Source organism: Moschus berezovskii, chromosome 9 (genome assembly GCF_049115385.1).
Source record: "Moschus berezovskii isolate FMDL1 chromosome 9, NW_MosBer_1.0, whole genome shotgun sequence".
NCBI classification, from domain to species: domain Eukaryota; kingdom Metazoa; phylum Chordata; class Mammalia; order Artiodactyla; family Moschidae; genus Moschus; species Moschus berezovskii.
In genome coordinates, this window is record NC_142468.1 from 19258496 (window position 1) to 19283707 (window position 25212).

The window sequence follows — 25212 nt, forward strand, 5'->3', positions numbered from 1 at the left end:
GCAGAGTGGTCAGGGGACAGTTGTGGTGGAGAGGGAAGCAGGACCTGGGCGCAGGTGGGCGGCCTCTGACCTGGGGAGCTGCTGGATGGTCAGTGCACCCTGGAGGGCTGCTCATCGCACCCCAGCCCCTGACTCTGTGTGTCAGGAGACGGTCTCTCCCCACTCCTGTTTCCTGTGGCCCGGTGGTTACCCGAGGGGAGGTTGGGGTAAGATGTGGTCAGCACCTCGCCTCTGGTGGTCCTGAATGAATGACCTCACTGCTCTGAGCTTTAGTTTCCATCAAATGGGGACAGTGACACCCGAGTCGCAGGTGGTTTTAAGAATTAAATGAGGACCTGTGTGCAGAGGGCCTGGCACCCAGGAAGCACACTGATAAATGGTAGCCATTAGTAGTAATCATACTAATATCCCTCTGGGGAAGACTCAGAGAATTGAGTTTCTGCATCTTGTTAAAAATTCAGCTGGAATTCTGGTTGTGTCTCCTGAATAGGCAAGGACCCTCTTTTCTAGTTTCTTATTTTCATTCTCTCGTTCCTTCCAGCTTCCTTCTTCGTTGTCTCTCATCTCTTCCTGCGTCTCCTTTCTTCCTTCCCCGGTCCTTGCCCCAGCATTGACTAATTCTTCCACTTCTCAGAGCCTCTTTCTCCTCTCTGTTCTCATGATGCTGGAACCTGTGATGACTTCTTTTCTTATTCATGAGCTGAAATGCATCCTGGCAGTTCTGAAAGCTGGTGCCATCAGCCTTTCTGCTTGCTGTGAGTTCCACCTCCCACCCCCAGGAAGACACTGCAGCCCGCTGGCTGCGGGCTCCCCTCCTGGCGGCAGGGTCTGCGCCACCCCTGGGGATGAGAATTTTCCCACAGTGGTCCTTTGCCATCTTGGTTCTTAACTTACTTTCTATTCTTCGGGTTCCCCACCACCAGGGCAGTGGACTTGTGAGTCTGTGACTCAGCGGAGAGGTCTGTGCTGCAGATATCAATTTGGGAATGACGAGTGTGAGATGATATTTGAGGGAATTGAGTCAAACTAGATAAAGATAAGGAGTAAAGAGGAGGATCCAATAAGGAGACTGAGAAAGGGCAGCAGGGAGACGGGAGGAGGGCAGGGGAGTGTGCTGAGGAGAGAATGGCCAGGAAGGTGGAAGCACTGGCCCTGCCAAGGAGCTGTGCTAGAGAGAGGAACAGGACCTGGGCCCTGGTAGAGGGAGATGCTCGGTCAGGGTCTCCTTGGGAGATGGGTGCTCTTCTAGCATATTTGGATTTTTTAGATTTTTTTTTGGTGATAAAAGTCACATAAAACACACTATTTTAGCCGTATTTAAGTGCACGGCTCAGAGCACTAAGTGTGTCCACACTGTGCAACTCTCACCATCATCTGTCTCCTGAACTCTTCCCCTTCCTAAACTGAAACCCTGGAAAAGACTCTGATGCTGGGAAAGGTTGGGGGCGGGAGGAGAAGGGGACGACCAAGAATGAGATGGCTGGATGGCGTCACCGACTCTGTGGACATGAGTTTGAGTGAACTCAGGGAGTTGGTGATGGATAGGGAGGCCTGGCGTGCTGTGATTCATGGGGTCGTGGAGAGTCGGACACGACTGAGCGACTGAACTGAACTGAACTGAAACTGAAACCCTGTCCCCATTAAACACTAAATCCCTAGCCACCCCCACCCCAGTGCCTCCACCCTCTGGCCCCCAGCATCTACTAACACACTTTCTGACTCTAGGAGTTTGACTAGTCTAGGTATCTGGTATAAGTGGTGTCAAACAGTATTTGTCTGCACCTCATGGATATTGGTGCTTCTCTGGTGGCTCAGATGGTAAAGAATCTGCCTGCAATCCGGGAGACCCAGGTTCAATCCCTGGGTTGGGAAGATCCCCTGGAGGAGGGCACGGCAACCCACTCCAGTATTCTTGCCTGGAGAATTCCAGGGAGAGAGGAGTCTGGCAGGCGACAGTCCACGGGGTCCCAAAGAGTTGAACATGCCTAAAGGGACTGAGCAGGCATGTATGCAATATATATTGGAATGCATTTTTAAGGTTAACTTATTATTTGTCCTACAAACAGACTATACTTTCTTTTTTTGTTGTTGTTGTTTCCCCTCTCCCCTGCTCTTCCAGCATATTCGTATGCTGGCAGAACGATTGACTAGAAAGAAAGAAGTTGATATTTCAAGAGGGAATTATAGAAGGAACAAAGTTCCTAGGAAGGTGTGAGAGGTTGGGCTCCAGGCACAAGTAGGAGCTGGGAGAGTTGCTCCTGGTATCAAGAGGGAGACTAGTATAGGGGCGCAGGGGTGAGGCGGTGGGTGGAAGCGCGTGGAGAAGATGAGAGAGTTTTATTCTTATCACTTGTGTATTTTTTTCTTTGTATAAGTCAACAAGAAGAGTGTGAGGAAGGGCCATGAGGTCTGGCAGATTTGAGAAGCTGGAACAACGTGGGAGAATGGTTCACCGAGTTTTGTGGTCAGGGTAGACTGGTTAGCTCAGTAGTGTGATTTTCTGTGCCTGGGTTCAGCATGGAGCCCGTGGAGGGTTGGGCTTATCTGGAGTTAGGTGAGTAGGAAAGAGGGAGAAAGGGGTGAGCAGGTAGATGCAAGGGTGTGATTTCAGGGATGGATATGGGGTCGATGGCCATGGACTTATGAGAGGCGATGACTGAGAGGATGGTAAGTGGTACGAAGTGTGAAGTCAATGTGTTGGCTCCCTTGACCCATGAACTGATGGTGTCCTCAGTAAGTTAGAGCCAAGCTGGTTATTGCTAGCTGCGCTCTTTTGATTTTAGCTCAGGTATATCCCTCAAAAATAATTGAATAAACACTAAAATAGTGAATGGTGAAAAGCAATGCTCTTTCTAGGGCTGTTGGATTCACTCATCTTTCAATAAGTCCAGTTTAATTAGGCTGCAAAGATCCTCAATGACTCATGATGACACAGTGGAAGTGATATCTTACATCTTTTCTACCCCAGTCAGATTAGTCCCACAAACACTGGAATGGGCACTTGTGTTTGTTCTCGTTAACACAAAGGAGATATTCTAAGTGCATTGCGGTCTGAAAGGCCTTACCTTGGAGACGGAGTGTGTGTTGTCTTTCTCTGGCTGCTGGGAGAAGGCTAAGGCCTCCTGTTTATGCATAAGACCCCCAGGCTGGTGGCAAACAGAGCTGCTCTCGGGAAGACAGCTTATGTCTGGACACTGGCCAGTATGAATTGATGTCCTTTGTATCCAACAATCACAGGACTGCCTGAAACACTTAAGAGTATGTTGACAGTAGGCTCTGAGGTTGAGAGAAATGCAGAGTTTCTGGGAATGGGAATAGAGGTTTATTTGTTAGTGCCAAGACAAAGCCAAAGAGTGGGAAAACCTTGCCTTGGGAAAGAATGTTTCCCATTTTAGCAAAGCAAGAGCACATACCCTATCGCTGTGATCCTCACAATAGAAAGATGAGGTGGGCAGGAAAGATTTTGGAGCCTTCATTTGACCAAGATGGACTCAAGGTCAGAGTAGCTGATAACCTTGCCCGTGGTCCTGCACACCTGCGTCATGGCAAAGCTTGCCGTGTGTGGGAGCCTCAAGGAGAATCTAGGAAGCAGAGGGTCATCTAGTGCAGCCCAAGGACCTGGCATCAGGGTCTGCATGTTTAAGCTCGCTCCAGGGTACTCTGGGTCAGCGGAATGGTCTTGCGGTGGCCTGAGGAATCGGGCGGGTCTGCAACGAATATGTCCTCTCTGAGGTCTTTGATCTCCAAAGAAAAAGGAAAAACTCCCACTGAGGACAGGAGAATGAAAGAGGTGGGTTCTCGGGATGTGTGTTGAAGAAAGGGAGCAGACTAGATCTTCAAGGAGATTGAGAGACTGGGCAGAGGGCGCCCTGGTGGTTAAGAACCTGAACAAGGTAACCTGGTTTAGATCAGCCCACTTGGGGCCTCATCCACAAAGCAACTTTCAACTTGCCATACCCATCTCAGCCACGGAGTTCTGCCCTTGACAGTAGCCATGGGGTGCTTCTGGGGAGGTCGTGAGCTGGGGAGGTCATGAGCATTCTTTCTGCTGTCATTCTTAAAGGTGGCACATGGCAGGTGCACTGGGTGTGACTGGGCAGTTTGCCCAGCCTTCTCTCAGCCCTTTGGTTTCCTTGTCTGCATTGGAGAGCAGAAATGTCTTCCCAGAAGTGGACTATTTGGGCTGGACTTGAAGGCTGAATAGAAGTTCCTAGGGTGGGCCCAAGGGGAAGTCATATTTCATGGATCCTTTTATTCATATGTGAATGGATGGAGTCACTCATTTAGTGAGAGTCTTGTTGATAGAGAGGTAGGGAGGGAAGTCAGAGTAGAGAAAAAGAAGATTGGGTGGGGTTTCCCAGGAAAGGAGGGAGTGAGTTTAGGACAGTGTATCTTGGTAGCATCTTGTGAAAATGCAACATTTAAGTTCATAGGTCTGGGGTGAGTGTTTCTAGCAAGCCCCCAGGTGATTCTCATAGCCCTGGTCCATGTGACTACAATTCATGTAACCAGAGTATAGACCACTTGCTTGACAGGTTTGGCTGTGAATGGGAGCTGAGAGATGGGTCAGAGAGACCTTTGTGTGCACAAGTGTGAAAGGCACAGAGAGAAGGGGGTTTGGGGTGGGGATGGGGAGAGGGAGGGTGACAGCAGGTACTTTTCCGTGAGACTGTCGCAGAGGGTGTAGACGTGGTCGAGTCAGCGGTCAGGAAAGAAGACGAATCTAAAAAGGGCAGCTGTGACCAGGCAGCCAAGAGGCCTGCAACACTAAGGAGCTTACTTCCCACTGTGAGCAATGAGAGAGGTTGGAATTATTTAAGAAAGGGTGGGTTGGTACCTCATAACTGATGAAGCAGAAAAAAAAAAATGAACTACTCTGAAAACTTTTTCTGTTTAGAAAGGGTTTTTCCGATGATTTTCTGTGCACACAGAAGTATGCGATGGTAGGAGTACTGTCTGTTAGTCCAACCACAGAACAAGGCCACCATCTGGTTTGCGGTCTTAGTGGTTTTGATTAGGGTCTCTGACTCACAGAGGGAAACAGGAGTTAAATAGCTGGTGACTTCCTGAAGGTTCAAATCGTTAATTCTCACATGAGACTTTTAACCTATTAAGCTTAATAACTTCCCGCTCAGAGGTAGCAGCTAGGTTTCTTCTTGCATGAGAACTCACAGACCAGTCACGCTGGACTAGAGAAGGAGCCAGGGTCTCCGCGTGAAGAGTGAAGAAAATGTTGCGTTGATTAATGATGTCTGCTGTCAGTGTGGTGAAGAGAATGTTGCACTGATTAATGATGTCTGCTGTCAGCCTGGGATGGAATGGTGCCACCTATTTAGCTCCCTCAGAAGGGAGGTCAGATTTCTGGTGATGAATATCCCCTCATACCTATTCCTCAGGTGAACCAGGAGCCATTTTAAAGATACTCAGTCCTTAATTCCCCTGGTCGTGGAATGGTGTTGATCGTCATCTAACCAGAACAACTTTGTGAATCTTCAAATGCTTGCGAGGCTCTTGTCTACCTTTGCAAAGTACCAGGAAGGGCTCTTCTTTTGCATTACTCTAATATCGATATTAAAAAGCAGAGACATTACTTTGCCAACAAAGGTCCGTCTAGTCAGGGCTATGGTTTTTCCAGTGGTCATGTATGGATGTGAGAGTTGGACTGTGAAGAAAGCTGAGCACCGAAGAATTGATGCCTTTGAACTGTGGTGTTGGAGAAGACTCTTGAGAGTCCCTTGGACTGCAAGGAGACCCAACCAGTCCATTCTAAAGGAGATCAGTCCTGGGTGTTCATTGGAAGCTGATGTTGAAGCTGAAACTCCAATACTTTGGCCACCTCATGCGAAGAGCTGACTCATTGGAAAAGATCCTGATACTGGGAGGGATTGGGGGCAGGAGGAGAAGGGGATGACAGAGGATGAGATGGCTGGATGGTGTCACTGACTTGATGGACATGAGTTTGGATGAACTCCTGGAGTTGGTGATGGACAGGGAGGCCTGGCGTGCTGCGATTCATGGGGATGCAAAGAGTCGGACACGACTGAGCGACGGAACTGACTGACTGACTGAATATTGATGGGTATTTTTGTACTGAATAAACTATGTGTCTTAGGGCATTATTTCTATTAGATCTGAAGACAGATGCTGGTCACTGGAAATAGCCATTGATTTGCTTCCTTTTGTTCTAGCTCAACTCCTTAATTTATCCAGAGGAAAAAAATAAAGGCCATGGAAAACCAACCCCTCTAGCTTTCTAAATAAACAGCGAGATCAATTCTCATTTGTGAATTTGTTGGATAAATAGTTGTTTGATTGTAAGGAAAAGTCAGATTAATCTTAAGATGAGAATTTGGCTGCTGGAAAATGATCTATGAGTTGGACTGAGTGCCCCCCAAAGATGCAGGATGAGTACAGAGCTGGTGCTGCCTTTGTGTTGGGGGTTGGAAGCAAATGCTGAGTTAATGCAAGGCCAGACAGATGGTGCCGGGTTTTGCCATACTCCCATGGAAACTAAGGATGTGTCTCCGTTAAGTAGGGTTGGTTCTGCATAATTTTTGTTTCCTTTTTGTTGAGGATGTTGAAGGATATCAAGGACCTCAGGGTCTTTTAAGGAGCCTGGGCAAGAGGCTTCAGGGAACCCCGTTCTTACCACCATCACCCTCATTTTTCATTCTCCTGCCATCACAACTTGGAGAGCAGATTTGTGACAAGGAGGAAATAGGGGGTGAAGAGAGAAAATGATGAGCTGGTGAACACTTGTTGTGGCTTTGGAGTGGGGAGGTAGGGCGGTAGGTGTCTTGACTGTGATGCAGTTCTGGTGAATGCAAAAGGGGGGCCTTTTCTGCTCTTTTGTTATTCTAAATAAGGTGAGTAAAGAGCATTCCTATCCTCTCTTGACTGACAGCGTAATAGAGGTGTCTGGGGCTGATGTGAAATTGGCTTTGGATGCCAGACGTCTTTGTGTGTTCCTCTCAGAGGCTCCACCCGGGGAGGTGGTGATGGGCTGACCATCCAGGTAGCTCCCTGTGGGATCACTGGCCCAGCAAGGCTGTGTGGGATGGTGCGCTGAGGAGAGGGGAAGGCTACCTCCTCACCCCAGCCTCTGGCAGAGGAGCTGTGGCCAATGAGGTCTGGGGACCTCTGTTGAGATTCTTGGGTGCTGAAGCCCAATAATGTCCACAAGTTTCCCGCAGCCTCCAGGCCCTGTTGGCATGGGCTGGACTGGCTCACTGCACAGCAAGTCTTCCCCAGGGTTTTCCAGGATTAGTCACTGCCAGATGGTGAGGACTCACTGCCTGGCCTTGTGTGAGCAAGCCTGGCTTCCTGAGGGATTTCGCATGAAGCATGGAACACTGAGGCCCAGAAAGGTCTTCAGGAACAAATAGTCACCTTTCTGTAGTATCAACTGAGGAGGCAAAGAGGAACTCAGTGACCTAGCTGACAGTGCCTTAGGGAACTTCTTGTGAGTGAAAGGGGGATGTGCTGCCAGATTGAACAGCTTCAAGTACGGAGGTGAGCACAAGCTGGGCCACCACAATTGTGTTGACTGTGTTGGGTGACCACGGCTCGGGGCAGAGGAGGGAAGGAAAGAGTCCAAGGACAAGCGTGTGAGGACATGGCTTCCAGTCTTGGCTCCACGACTTGCTGTCTGCCTGAGCCATTCTGAGCCTCGGTTTCCTCACCTGTAAATCAGGCATATTTGTATCTGTCCTACCTGCCTCACATGATCATTGTGGGGAATCCAAGGAGACCAGTGAGTAAAAAGGTGTTTACTTGTCAACGTTATGAGAACTATCATTAAGATATCTAAGCGTTGCTTACTTTAGCCCACACACTGGCTATGGGTGGCTGTTCTGCTCGTATCAGTTTGTGGAACTTCCGGGGAGTCTCTGACTTTCTAATATGGTGGGGAGTGAGGGTGGGGTGGGGGTCTTGTTCCAGGGAACCTACATGGAGACCTTGTTGGAGGTGAGAGAGGGGCTCAGGTAGCTGGAAGGAGGGTGCAGCAGGTTGAGGGTGAAATGGGACTAGAGGTCAAGCCCAGAGGCCAAGATGGCAGCCTCTCTGGTGGAGAGTCCCCCTCTGGCCCACACCAAGCAGACATGCTGGGCCCAGGAAGCTGCAGACGTGCTTCTGTTGCACAGTGAGGTTTCACACCTATTCACTTCTTTTTTTAGTCACCCTCACATTGTTGTACAAACTGTCTTAATTTTTAGTATTGGCTCTTTTGAAGACGATTCATTTAAAAAGTAACAGCCCTACATGGAGGAGAAGTGAGATAAGACCCCAGACCCCACTTCTGCCCTTCCTGGTTCAGGCCAGCACTGGCCCTTCTGTGGCAGGGACTTGCCTAAGTTTGAGTCCTGTCAAGTACCTGATTTTCTAGAGCCTTCCTGCAGACCTCTTACTGTTTCTCCTTTGTCGCTGCTTTAGTTATCTGTGACCTGTGTAATCCCCCAGTGCAGTAGCTTAGAACAACAAACATTTATTATGTCATAGCTTGTGAGGACCAGGAATCTGGGGGTGGCTCAGCTGGGTGGTAAGGGTACGTTCTTTCAGGAGGTGGTGGTCACGATGTTGGGTGGGGCTGTGGTCATCTCCGGGCTGGACTGGGGTTGAAGATGTTGCTCCAGGCCCGCTCACATGATTATGGTAGGGCTCAGCTCATCTCAGGCTGTTGGACTGGGGGCCTCAGTTCCTTCCTGGCTGATGGTCAGAGGCTGCTCTCAATTCCTTGTCATGTGGACCTTTCCATAGGGCTGTTCATAACGTAGTGGCTGACTTGTTTCCCAAGGAGGGAGAGGGAGAGAGGGACAGAGGGAAGGAGGAGGAGGGTGGGAGGGATGGAGAGAGAGAAAGAATGAGAAAGGTCAAAATGGAAACCTGAGTGCCTTTTTAATATTTAGCCTCCAAAGTTGCATATTGTCACTTCCTTTTTACTGTATCTATTCAAACAAGTCAGCGCACGTTCAGAGATTGGGGAATAGTCTTCGTCTCTTGAAAAGAGGAGGATCGAAGAACTCGAGGGTATTTTTAAAAAGCACCATAGTCACAAACATTACTGCCTGGTGATCATTTCCATCCTCCCCACTGCTCAGTCTGACTTGCAGAGTCACTCTCCGGCCTGCGGCGCCAACAGCCCTCCTGGATCTGACCATTCTTAGAGAACATGCATGGATACTTGACCAGATTCTGAAGCCTCCGCCAGGATCTGCCCCAGCCTTGCAGGTGGGGCTCTGACACCTGGGACTGAAGAACTTCAATCCAAGGTCAGGAGGAATGAACTGGCTTCCAGAGACTGGATGCATCTCCTAGGGCACGGATGGAAAGTGATTCTGGCAGGGCCTCTCTTTGGCTATGGAATCTACATCAAAAAATGACCCCTGCTATCAACAAATGGCATCAGATAAAGGCAATACTCCTAAGACAGTTTCATAAGGTGTTTGCATATAAACACTATAAACTTAGCCTGATGGACAAAGCCTGTGGAAGGAGAAGCATGTTGTGAGATTATCTACTGGTGAATTCTTCTCTCTGCAATGCTGAAACCACCCAGTCATCCAGAGAGGGATGAGGGTCCGCTGCTCCTGGGGATCACTTTACCCAGTTCTGTTCAGCACCGACTCACAGTGTAATACTCAGTTCTTTCCTTACTGAACCTTTCCCTTGGTGTCGGTGGCCATCCCGTCCTCCTCCTTGGATGCCGTGAAGGTCTCTCTCCAGGTTCTCCTCGTTTTGTGACTCTGCTGTCTCAGTCTTTCTCGCTGAGTCCTCTTCCTGATGTCCTTTCATGCCTTCAGTTCCAATGGTTACCCTCTCCACTATTCCCAACTTTTTATTTTTCACTCTGTAGTCTCTCCCTGGGGCTTCCCTGGTAGCTTAGCTGGTAAAGAATCTCCTGCAATGCAGGAGACCCTGGTTTGATCCCTGGGTCGGGAGATTCCCCTGGAGAAGGGATAGGCTACCCACTCCAGTATTCTTGGGCTTCCCTGGTAGCTCAGATGGTAAAGAATCCACCTGCAATGCAGGAGACCCTGGTTTGATCCCTGGGTCAGGAGATCCCCTGGAGGAGGGAATGGCAACCCACTCCAGTATTCTTGCCTGGAGAATCCCCATGGACAGAGGAGCCTGGTGGACTATAGTCCATGGGATCACAGAGTTGGACCTGACTAAGCGACTGAGCACAGCACAGTCTCTCCCTGAGTATCTTACTAAGTGCCGAGGCTTTGTCTACCATCCACGTCTGATGATTCCTTAATCTATATCTCCAGCCTGGTCCTCTCTCCTGAGTATAGCCCTGTATTTTCTCACCTACCAATGGACAACTCCACTGAATATCTCATTACAACAAATGCAATATGTCAACATTGAATCTATTGTTACTCTCTGCAAGCCTGCTGTCTCCTTCTCAGCTAACAGGGTTATCATTTACTTTGTGTCCCAACCTAAGAATCTAGTGTCACTTTTTACTTCTCCCTTTTCCTCACACCCATGTCTAGGCAGGTGTCACATCCCATTGACTAATCCTACCTCTCAAATGTTTCCTACATTTATCACCACTGTTTCTAGGCTGGTCCTGGCTAGTGCCCCCATCAGAACATAAGCTGCAGAGGAGTTGGAGCTTTTGTTTGTGTTACTCACTGCTTGGCACCTCTCATAGTGCCTGGCACATTGGAAGTGTTCAGTAAAAACCTTTTGAATAAATGGATATTGTAACTGGAGCTGTCTCCCCTATATCTACCCTCTGTCCCACCACCAGAATCATCTCTCTAAAGCAGCTTCAGTCCATGGGATGCTCCAGGCGAGAATACCAGACTAGGTTGCCATTTCCTTCTCCAGGGGAATCTTCCCAACCCAGCTATTGAACCCATGTCTCTTATGTTTCCTGCAGGCTTGTTCTTTACCACTAATGCCACCTGGGAAGCCCGTGGCTTCTCCAAAGTATGGGTACAAGCAAATCAGGTCCCTGCTTAAAAAACCCTGAGGACTTCTCAGCGCTTACAGGGTCACATTCAGATCTGTATATCTGTATAAGGGGCCCTATACAATCCTTCCTCTTACCTCTCTAGCATCATCTCTTGCCATTTCCCTTTTCTCCTGCTCCTCTTGAGCTACTCTGTTTTGCCTGGATGAACCGTGCACTTTAAATTTCTTGCAATTTCCTCTCCCTGTAATTCTCTTTATTTTTTTTTTTTCTTAGTAAGCTCCTATTCATCCTTCAAGGCCCAGCTTAAATGCTACCTTCTTTCAGTGATATTCCCCAAACTCCCCATTATTTACTGCTACTCCGTCTCTAACCACTTTTTTCCTTCCCCTATTATAGTACTTGTTGAATTGTATTATAGTCGTTAATGGGCTTCCCAGGTGGCACTAGCAATAAAGACCCTGCCGGCCATTGCAGGAGACATAAGAGATGCAAATTTGATCCCTGGATCGGGAAGATCCCCTGGAGGAGGGCATGGCAACACACTCTAGTATACTTACCTAGAGAATTCCATGGACAGAGGAGCCTGGCAGGCTATAGTCCATAGGGTTGCAAAGAGTTGGACACAACTAAAATGACTTAGCACAGCATATCACATAGCCATTTATATATATATATAATAAAATTATATATATTGCAAGTTTTATACATATATGTATCTTATAATAGTTATCTGATGCTGTATAACAAATTACTCTGAAACATAACAGCTGAAAACAAATATTTATTATCTCATAGTTAGTCTGGGTTAGAAATCTAGGTGTGGTTTAAGGTGAGTGCCTTTGGATCAAGGTCTCTTGTGAAGCTACAGTCCAATTGTCATCCAGGGATATGGTCTCGTCTGAAGGCTAAACTGGGAGAGGATCCAATTCTAAGCTCACTCACATGGTTTTTGGCAGGACTCATTTCCTCCTAGGTTATTGGACCGAAACCTCTTCAAGGACGTCTCACAGCAGCTGACTTCCCTAAGAGCAGATCACTGAGAAGACGCAAGACAGAGTGTCAAAGATGAAACCTGCTGTTAGGAGCGACATCCTATCACTTTGGTCGTATTATACTCGCTAGAGGGGAATCAGTAAGTCCAGCCCACCCTCAAGGAGAGAGAATCACATATGCTTATGAAGAGCAGGAGCGCGAGATCTCAGAGGCTGCCTGTCACACCTCCCTAACCCGAGCTCCTCAAGGCAGGCTTCATGCCTCATTCATTTTTGAAACTTCAGCACCTAGTACAGTTCCTGGAAGGTGTAAGTACTCAGTGAATTTGGTCAAATTCAGTAGAACTATTTTTGTGTACAAACCTCATCACAATGAAGTGAATTGCTAAATCAGAAGAACCCTCAAAATTAGATTGAAAATAGTTCAAAAAACAAAATGTAAGACTAAGTGTTTAAGTGTCATGGACACACTCTAAGTCTTCTATTTCTAGGCATGTCTATGATTGCTTCCCAGTCTCATGTAGAAAAGGTCAGAAAAGCAAGAAAGCATCATTTTTATTTTGACTTGGTACAGATATAAAATATTTTTGAAAGAAAAAAGTGGAGTACCATCTCAAAGTTCCTTAGATAACTCAGGAACTTAGACCACACGTGAATCCATCTTCTGATTCATGGAAGATCAATAGTTGGAGGACTGTAGACAATCAAGTGTTGCTTCATCACTGCTGTTTTCTGCCACTACCATCAATGATGCCATAAAATCCTCCAGGACAGATTACAGGATCTCAACACTATACAACAATTTCTTCTTCAGGTTTATTTTTCCAAAGAAAATCCAGAGTCTTTAGCCAGGGCCCGTGGCTGGATGCTCATGACGTCCAGAGAGGTCTGAACTGCACAGCTAATGTCAGAGACTCACAGCGGAAACTGATGTTGTGTTCGGGAGGATGATTCAGGCTGGCCTCCATGCACTGCTGTGGGACAAGCATCACTTTGGCAGATAATTGCCTACAATCCACACTTCCAGCTAAAGATTTAGAAGGAGAGGCAACCTGAGTTGCTCATTTGGTGACTCTTTTCTTCCATTCCCTGCCTGGAAATATCTGCCCACCACTACACAGCCAGCTCAACCCGGATCTAGTATTGCTCATGGGCGAAACCTTGTCCAAGGCCTCTGCTGTCTGCAGATTTCACCGTCAGTCCATTTATACAGGCCAAATTTATTGCATCAGTTGGGTGGTATAATTAATGAAAAGTTGAACACTTTCAGTGTCTAGATTTCTTGTGCTTTTTGTCATGGTATTGGTCTAGGGGTGGGCTATTTCAGTGGAAGAGTTGCCAGAAATTCCAGCAGAACTGATTACTTAGATTTCCTTCTTAGTTTCTTTCACTCTGAGTATCAGTTGGCAAACTTTAGAAGGCTTGCTTTGTCCAACCAGATGGACAAAATTTGGATCAAGAATATCTCTAAAAATAGTGTTGATGAGTGGCATAGGCAGAGTCACAGCTTCTTGGATAGTAGAGTCCTATCCTTTCATTAATAAGTTGGAAAACTAATGTGTTAGAGGCAAAGTGACTTGTCTCAGGGACTCAGACGCTGCATCATATCTCAAACTGTGGTACTTGCTCCATAAGGGCAGGTTTTGATTTTCCCACTGCTGTATCCCCAGTACCTAGAAGAGTGCCTGCCACAATTATTTAGTCAACAAATACTGTTGAGGGAATGAGCAAATGAATAAATTATCCTTGGTCCTCAGTTGCAGTGACTAATTAGAGGCACCGGGATCATTACTGTGGTTCTTGACATCTTTCTGGTGCCTTGGTCCCAACATGGGCCAGTCAGGTAAGTTATATAAAACCAGATCAAGGCTGACCCACCCCCTGATTTTGCTTTACAAAGATCAGCTGCAGGTTTGTAGATGAGACTTCTTAGACCACACTTGACCATGAAAACTTGGGGGAATTTCTAGGGCATTTAAGAATGGCACCATGAAGCCCTTAGTGGTTTAGCCCATTAAAAGTGCTCCTAATAAATGGCAACCCACTCCAGTACTTTTGCCTGGAAAATTCCACGGACAGAGGAGCCTCGTAGGCTTATAGTCCATGGGGTCGCAAAGAGTCGGACACGACTGAGCAGCTTCACTTTCACTTTCCAATGTTCTTGCATGAATGTGTTTTCTATGATGATTGATGACAATGATTGAAGTTACAATCCCTGTGGTTTGCCTCCTGTGTGGCACCTGTGTGCCTTGAGTTTGACAGCTTTGAGAGAGGATAAGCAGCGCTCTAAGGCGGGTTGAACTTGCTGATGGTTTCAGCCCAGCAAAAGGTAGTTATGGCATACACCATCATTTATTTTGACTGTGCTTTTGTTACTTTGGTCTTACCCTTTCTACTCTCTTTCTTCTCTTCATCCTTGTTGAAGGACATCAAAATGATGCGCAAAAGGGAGCCATGCAGATGTCCCTGGAATGCTATTGTGCTCATCGATTTGTAGATGTCCTAGTGTTAGAAGTAATATCTGGGGCAGATGAGAGGTGAGCCGGAGACCATTGCAGAAGGCTTGCAAAGAAGGGCTGGAGAAGTCATCTATATGGGGAAGCAGTGCCTGAGTAAAAGCTTGTCACAATGCAGGTGCACAAAGTTGGAACTCTTGACTGCTCAGAATTGGTCTCCATCCCCCTTTACAGACTAAGGATAAAGACTCAGAGCCTCATTCCCTTCTCTTGACAAACTGGGTCTCAAAGTGGAGGGGGATTGAAAGAGAAGGAGAGATAGAGACAGAAAGATGGGGAAGGAGAGAGAGAACGAGGGGAAATGAACGGGTCCGACGGAGTGAGGTGGTTTCCCCAGGTGAGCTAGTAATATTTTTTTCTCCTCAGATTACTCTTTAGCATGGATGATTCAGATTTGATTGCACTGTGCATGAATTCTTTATAGCTGAAGCTTCTTATGTATTTTTGCAATATGTAAATATTAGAACTTGTATGTGTGTATGAATATAGAGAACTGCTAGAAATTTGAGCCAAAGTGTTTTCTAATGAATGCTTATGGAGACTTGTTTTTGGTGCTATTTCAGGTTGGAATTGATCCTACATATTTTACATAATATGATTTCTATAAACCAGGCATGAGACAGAGGAGCACAAATTTGAATTTTGCAGTTGCTTGCCTGAGAACCAGGGATATTTAGTTTTTCCTTTCCTGAGAAATTAGTTTTTAAGAGTTCAACATTGATAAATAAGGTAATAAAATATAATTGGATGTTTATAATTTCACAATGAGTAAATAATAGACCATGCTACTTCCACAGTTATTTGTATCTGTTTTATTTATGTTTTCAGCAAATACCTAGCGAGATAATTTTTTTTTTTTCCTGGAGCTCTAATTTAATCAGTGATGTGGCTTAGCCTAGTCCAAATTAAATATTGGCAATAATGAAATAAAAAACTCTTTTAATAAGGATCATAATGTAAGAGACACATGTCATAGTAGTTTGTAGATTTCTTTTTGCCCAGGGTTTGTTGAAAATGAACTGTGTTTCTCTCACTGTGCTGAGTACCTATAAAGTGACACTGACTGTAAATTCTGTTAGCATCTAAGTCACAAGTGTAATATGCACCCAATCAACAAGGTATATTTAGATAGTTTTCCCCCTGAAATGTTGCAAATATCCATATGTGTGGGTAGCTGTGTATGAGCACGTGTGGAAGTAGGCAGCTGTGAATATAAAACTAATACTGGTTTTGCCTGGATATTTGTCTGTGTGCCTTTGCACTCAAATACCACAACTCCTGTTCACTGTCCCTGGAACATTCTCCGCGTCTATGCACATGGGCTCTGGAAAGACATGAGACGTGTCCTTCAGGGGGCAAGGGGGCATTTCCTGCTTTCAGATGCCTACCTTCTCTCTCTCTTTTTAAAAATGACTTTTTATTGGAGTGCAGTCGCTTTACAATGTTGCATTAGTTTCTACAGCAAAGTGAATCACCTATACATATACATGCTGCTGCTGCTGAGTCGCTTCAGTCGTGTCCGACTCTGTGCAACCTCATAGACGGCAGCCCAACAGGCTCCCCCATCCCTGGGATTCTCCAGGCAAGAACACTGGAGTGGGTTGCCATTTCCTTCTCCAATGCATGAAAGTGAAAAGTGAAAGTGAAGTCACTCAGTCGTGTCCGACTCTTCGCGACCCCATGGACTGCAGCCTACCTGGCTCCTCCATCCACGGGATTTTCCAGGCAAGAGTACTGGAGTGGGGTGTCATCGCTTTCTCTGATACATATACATACATCCCCTCTTTTTTGGATTTCCTTCCCACTTAGGTCATGGCAGAGCACTGAGAAGAGTTCCCTGAGCTACACTGTTGGTTCTCGTTAACTGTCTGTTTTATACATAGTATCAATAGTGTATGTAAATCAATCCCAATCTCCCAATTCATCCCACCTCTTCTTTCCCTCTTTGTATCCATAAATTCGTTCTCTATGTTTGTGTGTCTATTTCTGTTTGGCAAATAAGATAGTCTATACCTTTTTCTTAGATCCCACATGTAGCGTTAGTATACGATATTTGTTTCTCTCTTTCTGACTTACTTCACTCTGTGTGACCGTCTCTCCTACTTTCTTTTTTCCCCTGAGTTGGGGAGACTGTAATTTCATACGTACCAACCTCATGAACAGTCTTCTTTCTGAGAAGCTTCTCACACCCCACCGGTTTCCGTTTTCTACCCAGCTGCTAAAATAGCACCCTGAAGCCAAATCTCTGTTGTCTGAAACCCCTGTCCAGAAGCTAGGCCTCTGGACATGGTGGTCAGGGGTTACATCTTCTGTTTCAGCTTATAGGGAAGATTGAGGTCTGTTTTGGAAGGTGGTAGGGTTTCCCAGGTGGCACCAGTGGTAAAGAAGCCACCTGCCAATGCGGGAGATATAAGAAATGCAGGTTTGATCCTTGGGTCAGGAAGATCCCCTAGAGGAGGGCATGGCAACCCACTTGAGTATTCTTGCCTGGAGAATCCCATGGACAGAGGAGCCTGACCAGCTACAGTCCATGGAGTCGCAAAGAGTTGGACATGACTGAAATGACTTGCACAGCACAGGGCTGGATTTAGAATGTCTCTTTACGCGAAGTTCACCACTGGACCAATTAAAAAAGTGGGCAGATTTATTGAACCCTCCTGATAGAACCAGTTTGGAGGAACACTTAGGAAGGGCCTTGTTTTTAATGATCTGGCTAAGATGATTCATGCATACCACCCCACTTTCTAAATCCATTTTGGTAATTGGAATCTTATAAATGTCCTGTTGAATCATCTCACCCAGGCGACCTGGGAAGGGATGTTACCCCTTCACTCCACTAGGACGTGCATGCATGTTCAGTCATGTCTGACTCTTTGCGATTTCACTCCACTGGGATATTTAAACAGCAATGAAGGTATTCCTTGCTTTAAGAAAAATGGAAATACGGAAAATTCAGATTTCCAAGCAAGCACATTAAAGAATGATTGTTAACTTTACAAAAGAGATAAGGACAGAAATCCTTAAGTAGTGAGTGACCATAAATTGCTTTATTGCCAGTGTGTCTCTATTTTGTGCCACCTTTGAATTGGAAGGGCTTCCCTGGTGGCTCAGCGGGTAAAGAATCCGCCTGCAATGTGGGAGACCCGGGTTCGATCCCTGGATTGGGAAGATACCCTGGAGAAGGGAAAGGTTACCCTCTCCAGTATTCTGGCCTGGAGAATTTCATAGTCCTTGGGGTCACAAAGAGTCAGACATGACTGAATGACTATCACTCTGAATTTGAAAGACTATTACCCACTTACTTCTAAAGATTTTAGAAATTTGTCCTGATCTAAATAAGGAATTCTAGTAGTCAAACTTAGGTATGGGCTTCTGGTAGTTTTCCTCGAAACTTTCTGTTTTGTCCAACAGTGTGCAATTATTCCAGTCATTTCCATGGTAGATAAGAAGCCTTATCCTTGTAGTGTTATCAAGGAGATGCCTTCTCCAGTTTGTAGAGACAGGCAAAGACAGGCAACTGTTCTGGTGGCACAGAAAGCAGAGCCTAGTTCTGAGTGTAGCATTTGCTCCTGCTCACGGCAGCTTGGGTGACTTACCTCTTTGTGTCTCACCCTCCCGGGCTGAGAAGTTGCATCATTGCCTTTCCTCTCCCACTCGAGTCTGAGTTTTGAGTGAAGAAGCTCTGCAGGCAGAGCTGAAGTGACTCTGAAAGTGAAAAAGTGCTAGTCGCTCAGTTGTATCCAAATCTTTGCAACCCCATGGACTGTAGACCAGCAGACTCGGAGCCTCACATTTTATCCAGGATGGAGGCTGTGTGAGCTTCGTTCCCTTTCTTTGGGTTTAAAGTCTTTGCGAGGAGGCTAGTGACTGTCTCAAGACAGGAACACAGAGAAAGCCCAAGGGATTTTTTTTTGGGGGGGACGAGGGTGGACTTCCAACAGGAGTTTGTTTCTCAAGCCTACTTGTTACTGTTAACTGGTCCAAAGCTCTTCTAGAAAATGTCTTCAGAGCTCAGCACAGTGGTTGCAGAGGTCTTGAACAGAGTTGGCATTCAGCAGATACTTGTGGTGAAGGCAATGGCACCCCACTCCAGTACTCTTGCCTGGAAAATCCCATGAACGGAGGAGCCTGGTAGGCTGCAGTCCATGGGGTCACTAAGAGTCGGACACAACTGAATGACTTCACTTTCATGCATTGGAGAAGGAAGTGGCAACCCACTCCAGTGTTCTTGCCTGGAGAATCCCAGGGACGGGGGAGCCTGGTGGGCTGCCGTCTATGGGGTCTCACAGAGTTGGACACGACTGAAGTGACTTAGCAGCAGCAGCAGCAGATACTTGTGGAGTGGGGTCAGCTGCCTGAAGCTTGCACCCCCCACCCCACCGCCCAGCCTTGGGGGCATCCAGAAGGCTGTGGGGCTCCAGGTCATGCTCTGGAATGTGCTGACCTTCCTTCCCAGCGAAGGTGGCACTGCTCAGGGTGTTATTATTAGTAGCTCAGCTTCTGCTGTGTTCTGGCAACATGTCCTCACTCAGGGTCCTTACTGAACAACGAAAAACCCACGAACCTTGGCAGTCAACACAGCCGACCGACCACCCTCTCCTCCTCTGGACCACTGTGACCCATACTCTCTGGTCTTACCTGTCTCTGGCCATCCTTCCAATTTCCTCTGTTGGTTCTTTCTTTTGGTCTTCAAACCGTTCTTTAAAGCTCAGTCCTGGATCTTTTTCTCTCTTCTTTCCTCTTCTTTTCTCTTTTCTTGGATAATTTCATTAATTCTCATGGTTTCAATGACCGCCTATTTAGCAAAACTTCCCTGGTGGCTCAGATGATAAAGAATCTGCCTGCAATGCAGGGGACCTAGGTTTGATCCCTGAGTTGGGAAGATCCCCTGGAGAAGGGCACTCCAGAATTCTTGCCTACAGAATCCCGTAGACAGAGGAGCCTGGTGGGTTATAGTCCATGGGATCGCAAAGGGTTGGACACAACTCAGCGATTAACACACCCATTTAGCAAAAGCTCCTAAATTTGTATGTCTAGTCTACTTCTCTTTTGAGCTCTAAACCCCTATATTTGACCTCATCCACTTGACGTTTCCACCCCAAATCTCACAGACTTCCCAAGTTCAACCTGCTCAAGACAGAGTGCTTCTCTCCTCCGTCTGGTCCCTCTGTGCTTTCCATAGTCTCCCTCATCTGTGTAAGTTTCACTGCAGCCCACCTCCTTTCTTAGGTCGGAATCTTGAGACTACTTCTCATCACCTCTCTTTCCCACACTCTGAAACTTCATATCATGGTCAGGTCCTGCCAATGATTTCTTTAATACTTCTCAAATCTTCACCTCCATCATGCTTCCCTTTCTCCTGCCAGCAGCATCTGTCTTCAAACTAGTTTTCTGGCAACACTGCTTACATCTTTATATTCCCTTTGCCTCCACCTCCAATTCTTTCCTTTGACAGCAGCTCTTTCCTTTCTCCCTCCCTCCCTCCCTCCCTCCCTTTCCTTCCCACATTTCTGATGACAATTTTTTGTGTGTTTTCCTTATTTAAAAAGATCTTTTCAACTTTTTACTTTGAAATAATTATAACTACATGGAGAGTTATAAAACATATTACTGAGAGGTCCCATGCACCCTTCACTCAGTTTCCCCCAATGGTAAATCTTACATACCCATAGAACTTCTATAGGCATGTGAGTACACTATGAATCACGTACACTGTGAGCCAGGCACACTGTGAGCCATAGTACACTATGTTCCACAGTACACTATAAACCAGGCGATGACAGCCATGCACTCACAGACCTCCTTATCTGTGTTATTGGTTTTATATTCACACACATGTGTGTATGCATGTGTGTGTATTGTTCTATGCAATCTTATCACATACATAACTACCACTGCAATCAAGGTTCGGAATTGCTTCACCATCCAAAGTTTCCCTCTTGCTGAAGGGATGCTCTTTTAAATCCAAAAAAGAGGGGATATATGTAAGCATATAGCTGATTCACTTTACTGTACAGCAGAAATTAACACAACACTGAAAACAATACTCCAATAAAATTTTAAAAAATGAAAAATCTAATAATATTAGAAAAATGCACAGAGTAATCTAGTCACTGCCTTGCCCAAAAGGCTTTAATGATCTTAAAGCCCCAAATCCTTAATGAGGGGCATAACGTGCCTGGGTAGTCTGACTCTAGCTTCTCTCTGGGTTCTTTGCACCCACCTCCCTGCCTGCTTTGCTTGCGAGCCTCTGCCTACCGGCTTTCCCCTTCCTTTGACGTTGCCCAGTTCCTCCACTGCTCAGTGCCCTCCCCTCCACGCACCATCCTCCACACATGGAATCCTCTCCCTCGCCCATCCCGCTAACCTCCTCAATTGCCAGGTGTCAACTCCAAGATCTTTCTCAGAGCAGGTTTCCTTGACATCTCAGACTAGATACGATCCTCCTGTGATTTTTCATTGCCAGTTATGATTTTCCTTCGTGGCATTTATCACACAGGTGTAGGTAAATAGGTATGTGTGTAGTTTATTAATTTGAGTTCTCTCTGACCAGACTAGAGGGATCTGGAGGTAGGGGTGTGTGTGGTCTTGCTCACCAGTGTATCTTTTCTGTCTGGGACCACGACTGCTCTAGTAGATGTCCAATAACTCCTTGTTCATGAACAGTTACTATAAGCTGGCTGGGTGTGGCTGGGTGTACACTGAGGCTGTGGAACTGGGCAATGACAACCTGCTAATCTAGGTGTCTGCTCCATGAATTAATCATCAAACTTCCTGGGTGTCCTGTCTAAGAACATGGGCATCTATGGTGCAGACCACTCAGAATCTCAAGCTGGTATATTCTCTCCTAGTCCCATGCCAGTACTCTGTGTGAGAGAGTGGGATAGGGAACAACCCTGGTCAGTGTCCTTAGATATTTGAGATGCCATCAGGAATATCAGCTGGATGTTCATCCAAGCTTTTAATGTAAGGTTTCTTTCTCCCCTGGGTCACTGGTATGGTGTCGCTTTGAGAAAGTTATCTGTTCGGAGCCATGGGGTTTTCTACCTTGGATGGCCTCTGAGAAGTCCTAGAAAAGCTTTTAGGCTCCTCCTCTCCTCAATGCTCCCACCTGCTGTTTGTGAAGTGTCCCCAGCTCCTCTCAACACGAGTCCCCACTCTCACTCTCAGAGGTAGCTCGGTGTTGCGTGCGTTGCTGGAGCCCCAGATCTGAAGGGTCTGTTTGTTGACTGAATGGACAGAAAGGACCATGATGGAACCAGCTTTGTGAGGATATGGAAAAGAGGAAATGGGGCCTCCTGCTGAGTTGTGACTTTGCCAAGGAGTGATGGTACCATGTGGATCTTGACTCTCTGTGGGGGACACTGGGTTGGTAGAACTGCCTCTAACTGGAGGCCCATCTATACTCTTCTCCTTTGGAAGCTCACAGTCCCTCATGTGAAAGAGGCCAAGCAATGCACGATATGGTGGATTTGGCAGAGTTGGAAGCTCTGGAGAAGGGTGAACCCCCAGCAACAGGCAAAACTGTCCATTCTTTTATGACAGTGTCAGTAACGGGCTTCACCCTGAGTGCTCTGCCTTCTGATTCACAGCCCTGAGTGACCTGGGGACCGCGTCCAAGTTTCCCATCGCTGTCAGACAGAAGGTCAAAGGCTTCACATTCTGTGGCTCACAGTTGTTCTCTCGCTGCTGGCCTCTGTCTTTTGGGTGAGCTGTAACTGAGGGTAGAGCCCAGCTCTGCAGGCCAAGCCTCCGGTGTTGGACCACTGGGGCTGGGTGCTCTACGGTCACATTAATGTCCCTCCCTGCTCTTGCTATTGGCTTGGCTAATGTGATGCTTGGCTAACGTGATATTTGGGATGAAGAGAAGAGTTCAGGACAGACCTGGACATCCTTGCAATGATGCTCTACTTCTCCAGCCTCCCTCCTGTTCCTGTGCAGGGTGTGGACTTCTGCTGGTCCCCTGGTCGTGGGCACGGAGGGACACTTTAGGTGGCAGTGCAGAGCCTTCCAGTGCCCCTGAGCTCTGTCCCCGGGAGCCTCACACGCTCTCTCTGGTCTCTTCCCCTGTGCCCTGCAGCAGCATGAACAACTTTGCAGGTCAGAAGGATCAACTCCAAATAGCTCTTATGTTGCTCCCACCACAGCTGATGCTGGGGAGATGACGTTGCTGACTCTCATAGCGTCGCCTTGAGCTGTGTGATTTCCTTTCGCATTCTCTCTGATCACCACTTTCTGTCCTCATGAACTGGTTACACCTCTGGGGGGACATGGCTCTTAGGGCAAGAGGACTTGGATGACCTCTCTCCCCAGCAAAGGGTTAATCCTCACTCCTCTCTTTGGGCACTAATCTGCTGTAACTGTGGGTGGTGGCGAAGAGGCCCCATCCAGGCCCCCAGTTTGCTTCCCAACACATGCTACCCCACCCTCCCTCCAAGTGAGGCATAATGTTGTGTTGAGGGGGTGAGAGGTCAGACCCTCTGGCCTTAACGCTGCCGTTTCTGCTTCCTCCAGGTCACCCCACCTGCCTGCAGTTCACCCTGAACATGACGGAGGCTGTGAAGACCTACAAGTGGCAGTGCATAGAGTGCAAGTCCTGCGTCCTCTGTGGGACCTCGGAGAACGATGTGAGTGCGGGTCTCCCGCATGGCGGCGGATCCAGGGAGTCCTTTGAGAGTGGAGGGGAAGGTGGGGTTCTCATCCCTGGACTCCTGGGGAAAATATCCATCAGGACCCTCCCCGCCTTGACTTTTGCCTTGAGGACCCTTGGGACCCTTGTGCTACAATGGCCTTGGCTACTCTTTGTGCCTTTAGAAACAGGTGCAGGAGGGAATGGCCAGAGACTGCCTTGCTGGCCTTCAGCCCTCAAGGGGTCAGTGGTAGACAATGATGCCCATCGCTTACTTTTGGGATGTGCTTGGCTTTTTACACCACATTCGGGAATGTGTCATCTCATTTGATCTAAATATTAAGCATAATACATGCAGAATTAAAAAAAAACACTTTTTTATGGAAAATTTCAAACGTATACAAAGATAGAGAAAATGATGAGACTTGTGTACCCCATCAAAAGCTTCAACAATGATCAGTACATGTCCACTCTTGTATTGTAAATGTTGCCACCTCTTTTACATGAAATTATAATGCTAGTCATAAAGTCATTTCACCTGACAATATTCCATACATATCTCAAAAAGATAAAGACTACTTTTTAAAAGATTGTGAATATATTTTTTACAAGTTGAAAACATATAAGGATTTACTTTTTAACAAAAATAACCAAAATATTAACACAGATTTAAGAAATCAATAATTCCTTAATATAATCAAACATCCAGTCAATATTTCTATTGCCTTGGTTGTCTTAAACTGTTTCTAAATGTTTTTATTATGGTTTATTTGAATTGGGATTCAAATAAGGCCCATGAATTGCCAGTTAGTTGGTATGTCTTTAAAGTTTCTTTTCATATATAGGGTTTCCCTTCATTTTGCTCTCTTTTTCCCCCCCTTGATTTTTTGTTAAAAAAATCAGTTTACTTGTTCAATAGAGTTTCCTGTAATTTTATTTTACTGAATGCATCCCTATGGTGGTGTTTGACATTTTCTTCTGTCTCTTGTATTTCTTGTACGATGGTGCTTAGAGCTAGAGGCTTGGTCAGATCCAGGTTCTCTCTCTTTTTCTCTGCCTCTTTGGTATATAAAAATAGTAAGACTACTTAATAAACAGTGGTGTATACTTTTATCAGGAGGTACGTAATACCTGGTATCTCTCTTTTGGTGAAGGTAGCAACTGTTGGTGATTTTCAAACATTGACTATTTTATCAGGGATTGTAAATAGTGATATTCTTAATCTATGATTTCTTTTTCTTTGTTTAATAGCTGGAGTAATTCTATAAAGAGAAACTTTCCAAGCCTTGTATTTGGTTACCCTCAGATTATTAGAATAATAATCTACAGATTATTTAGAAAAAGCAGGATAAACACTTGATTCTTTTCCTTCATCAGTTTTCAAAATAAGGGAGTGGATTCAACACCTATTCATGATCAAAACACTCAAGAAAACAGAAATTGTGGGATACTTTCTTAACATGATAAATTTTTTATATCTTAGAACTAAAGCCATTATCTTGTTTAATGGAGAAATGCTAGAGGCATTTCTAAGATCAGGAACTGGGTAAGGATGCCCACTAATGTTATTACTACTCATTACTCTAGAGATACTAGCTAATGCAACTAGGTAAGAGATAACTATAAGTACAATAAGTACTTGAGATAACAATAAGAATGGTTAACAAATTAGAAAGTTTTTCTATACTTCATAAACTATAATAGTATATCTAGGAAGCTCTAGAGAATCAATAATAAAGCTAACTCAAACATTAAAGGTAGCAATATATAAAATTATCATACAGAAATTAATAGCCCTCATATGCACAAATAATAACATTATTTGTGTTAGAAGACATTATGGTAGAGAAGCTCCACTTATAATACCAAAAAAAGGAGAAATATTTAGAAATAAACTTAGTTATAAGTACATAAGACCTAAATAAAGAAAAATTTTAAATGCTTTTGAAAAGATATAGAAATAGATTTAAACAAATGAAGACATGGTATGATCTTGGATAGAATGACTCAAATTGTTAAGATTTCAGTTCTTCCTAAGTTAATTTATAAATTTGATTTAAATCCAATAAATTCACCGACATGTTTTTTAATGGAACTAGACAAGTTGATACTAAAATTCATATGGAAAAAATGCAAGATTAGCCAATG

General features: G+C 45.8%; 1 protein-coding gene across 1 annotated transcript in view; it reads left to right on the forward strand.

The window, feature by feature from the left end:
- The window catches only part of DPF3 (double PHD fingers 3), a 285740-nt gene that overhangs the window by 251174 nt on the left and 9354 nt on the right, over window positions 1–25212 (forward strand). Inside the window, exon 9 of the mRNA XM_055437076.2 lies at window positions 22950–23062. Coding sequence (XP_055293051.1) covers window positions 22950–23062 — 113 coding nt within the window. The remainder of the gene's footprint in view (window positions 1–22949; window positions 23063–25212) is intronic.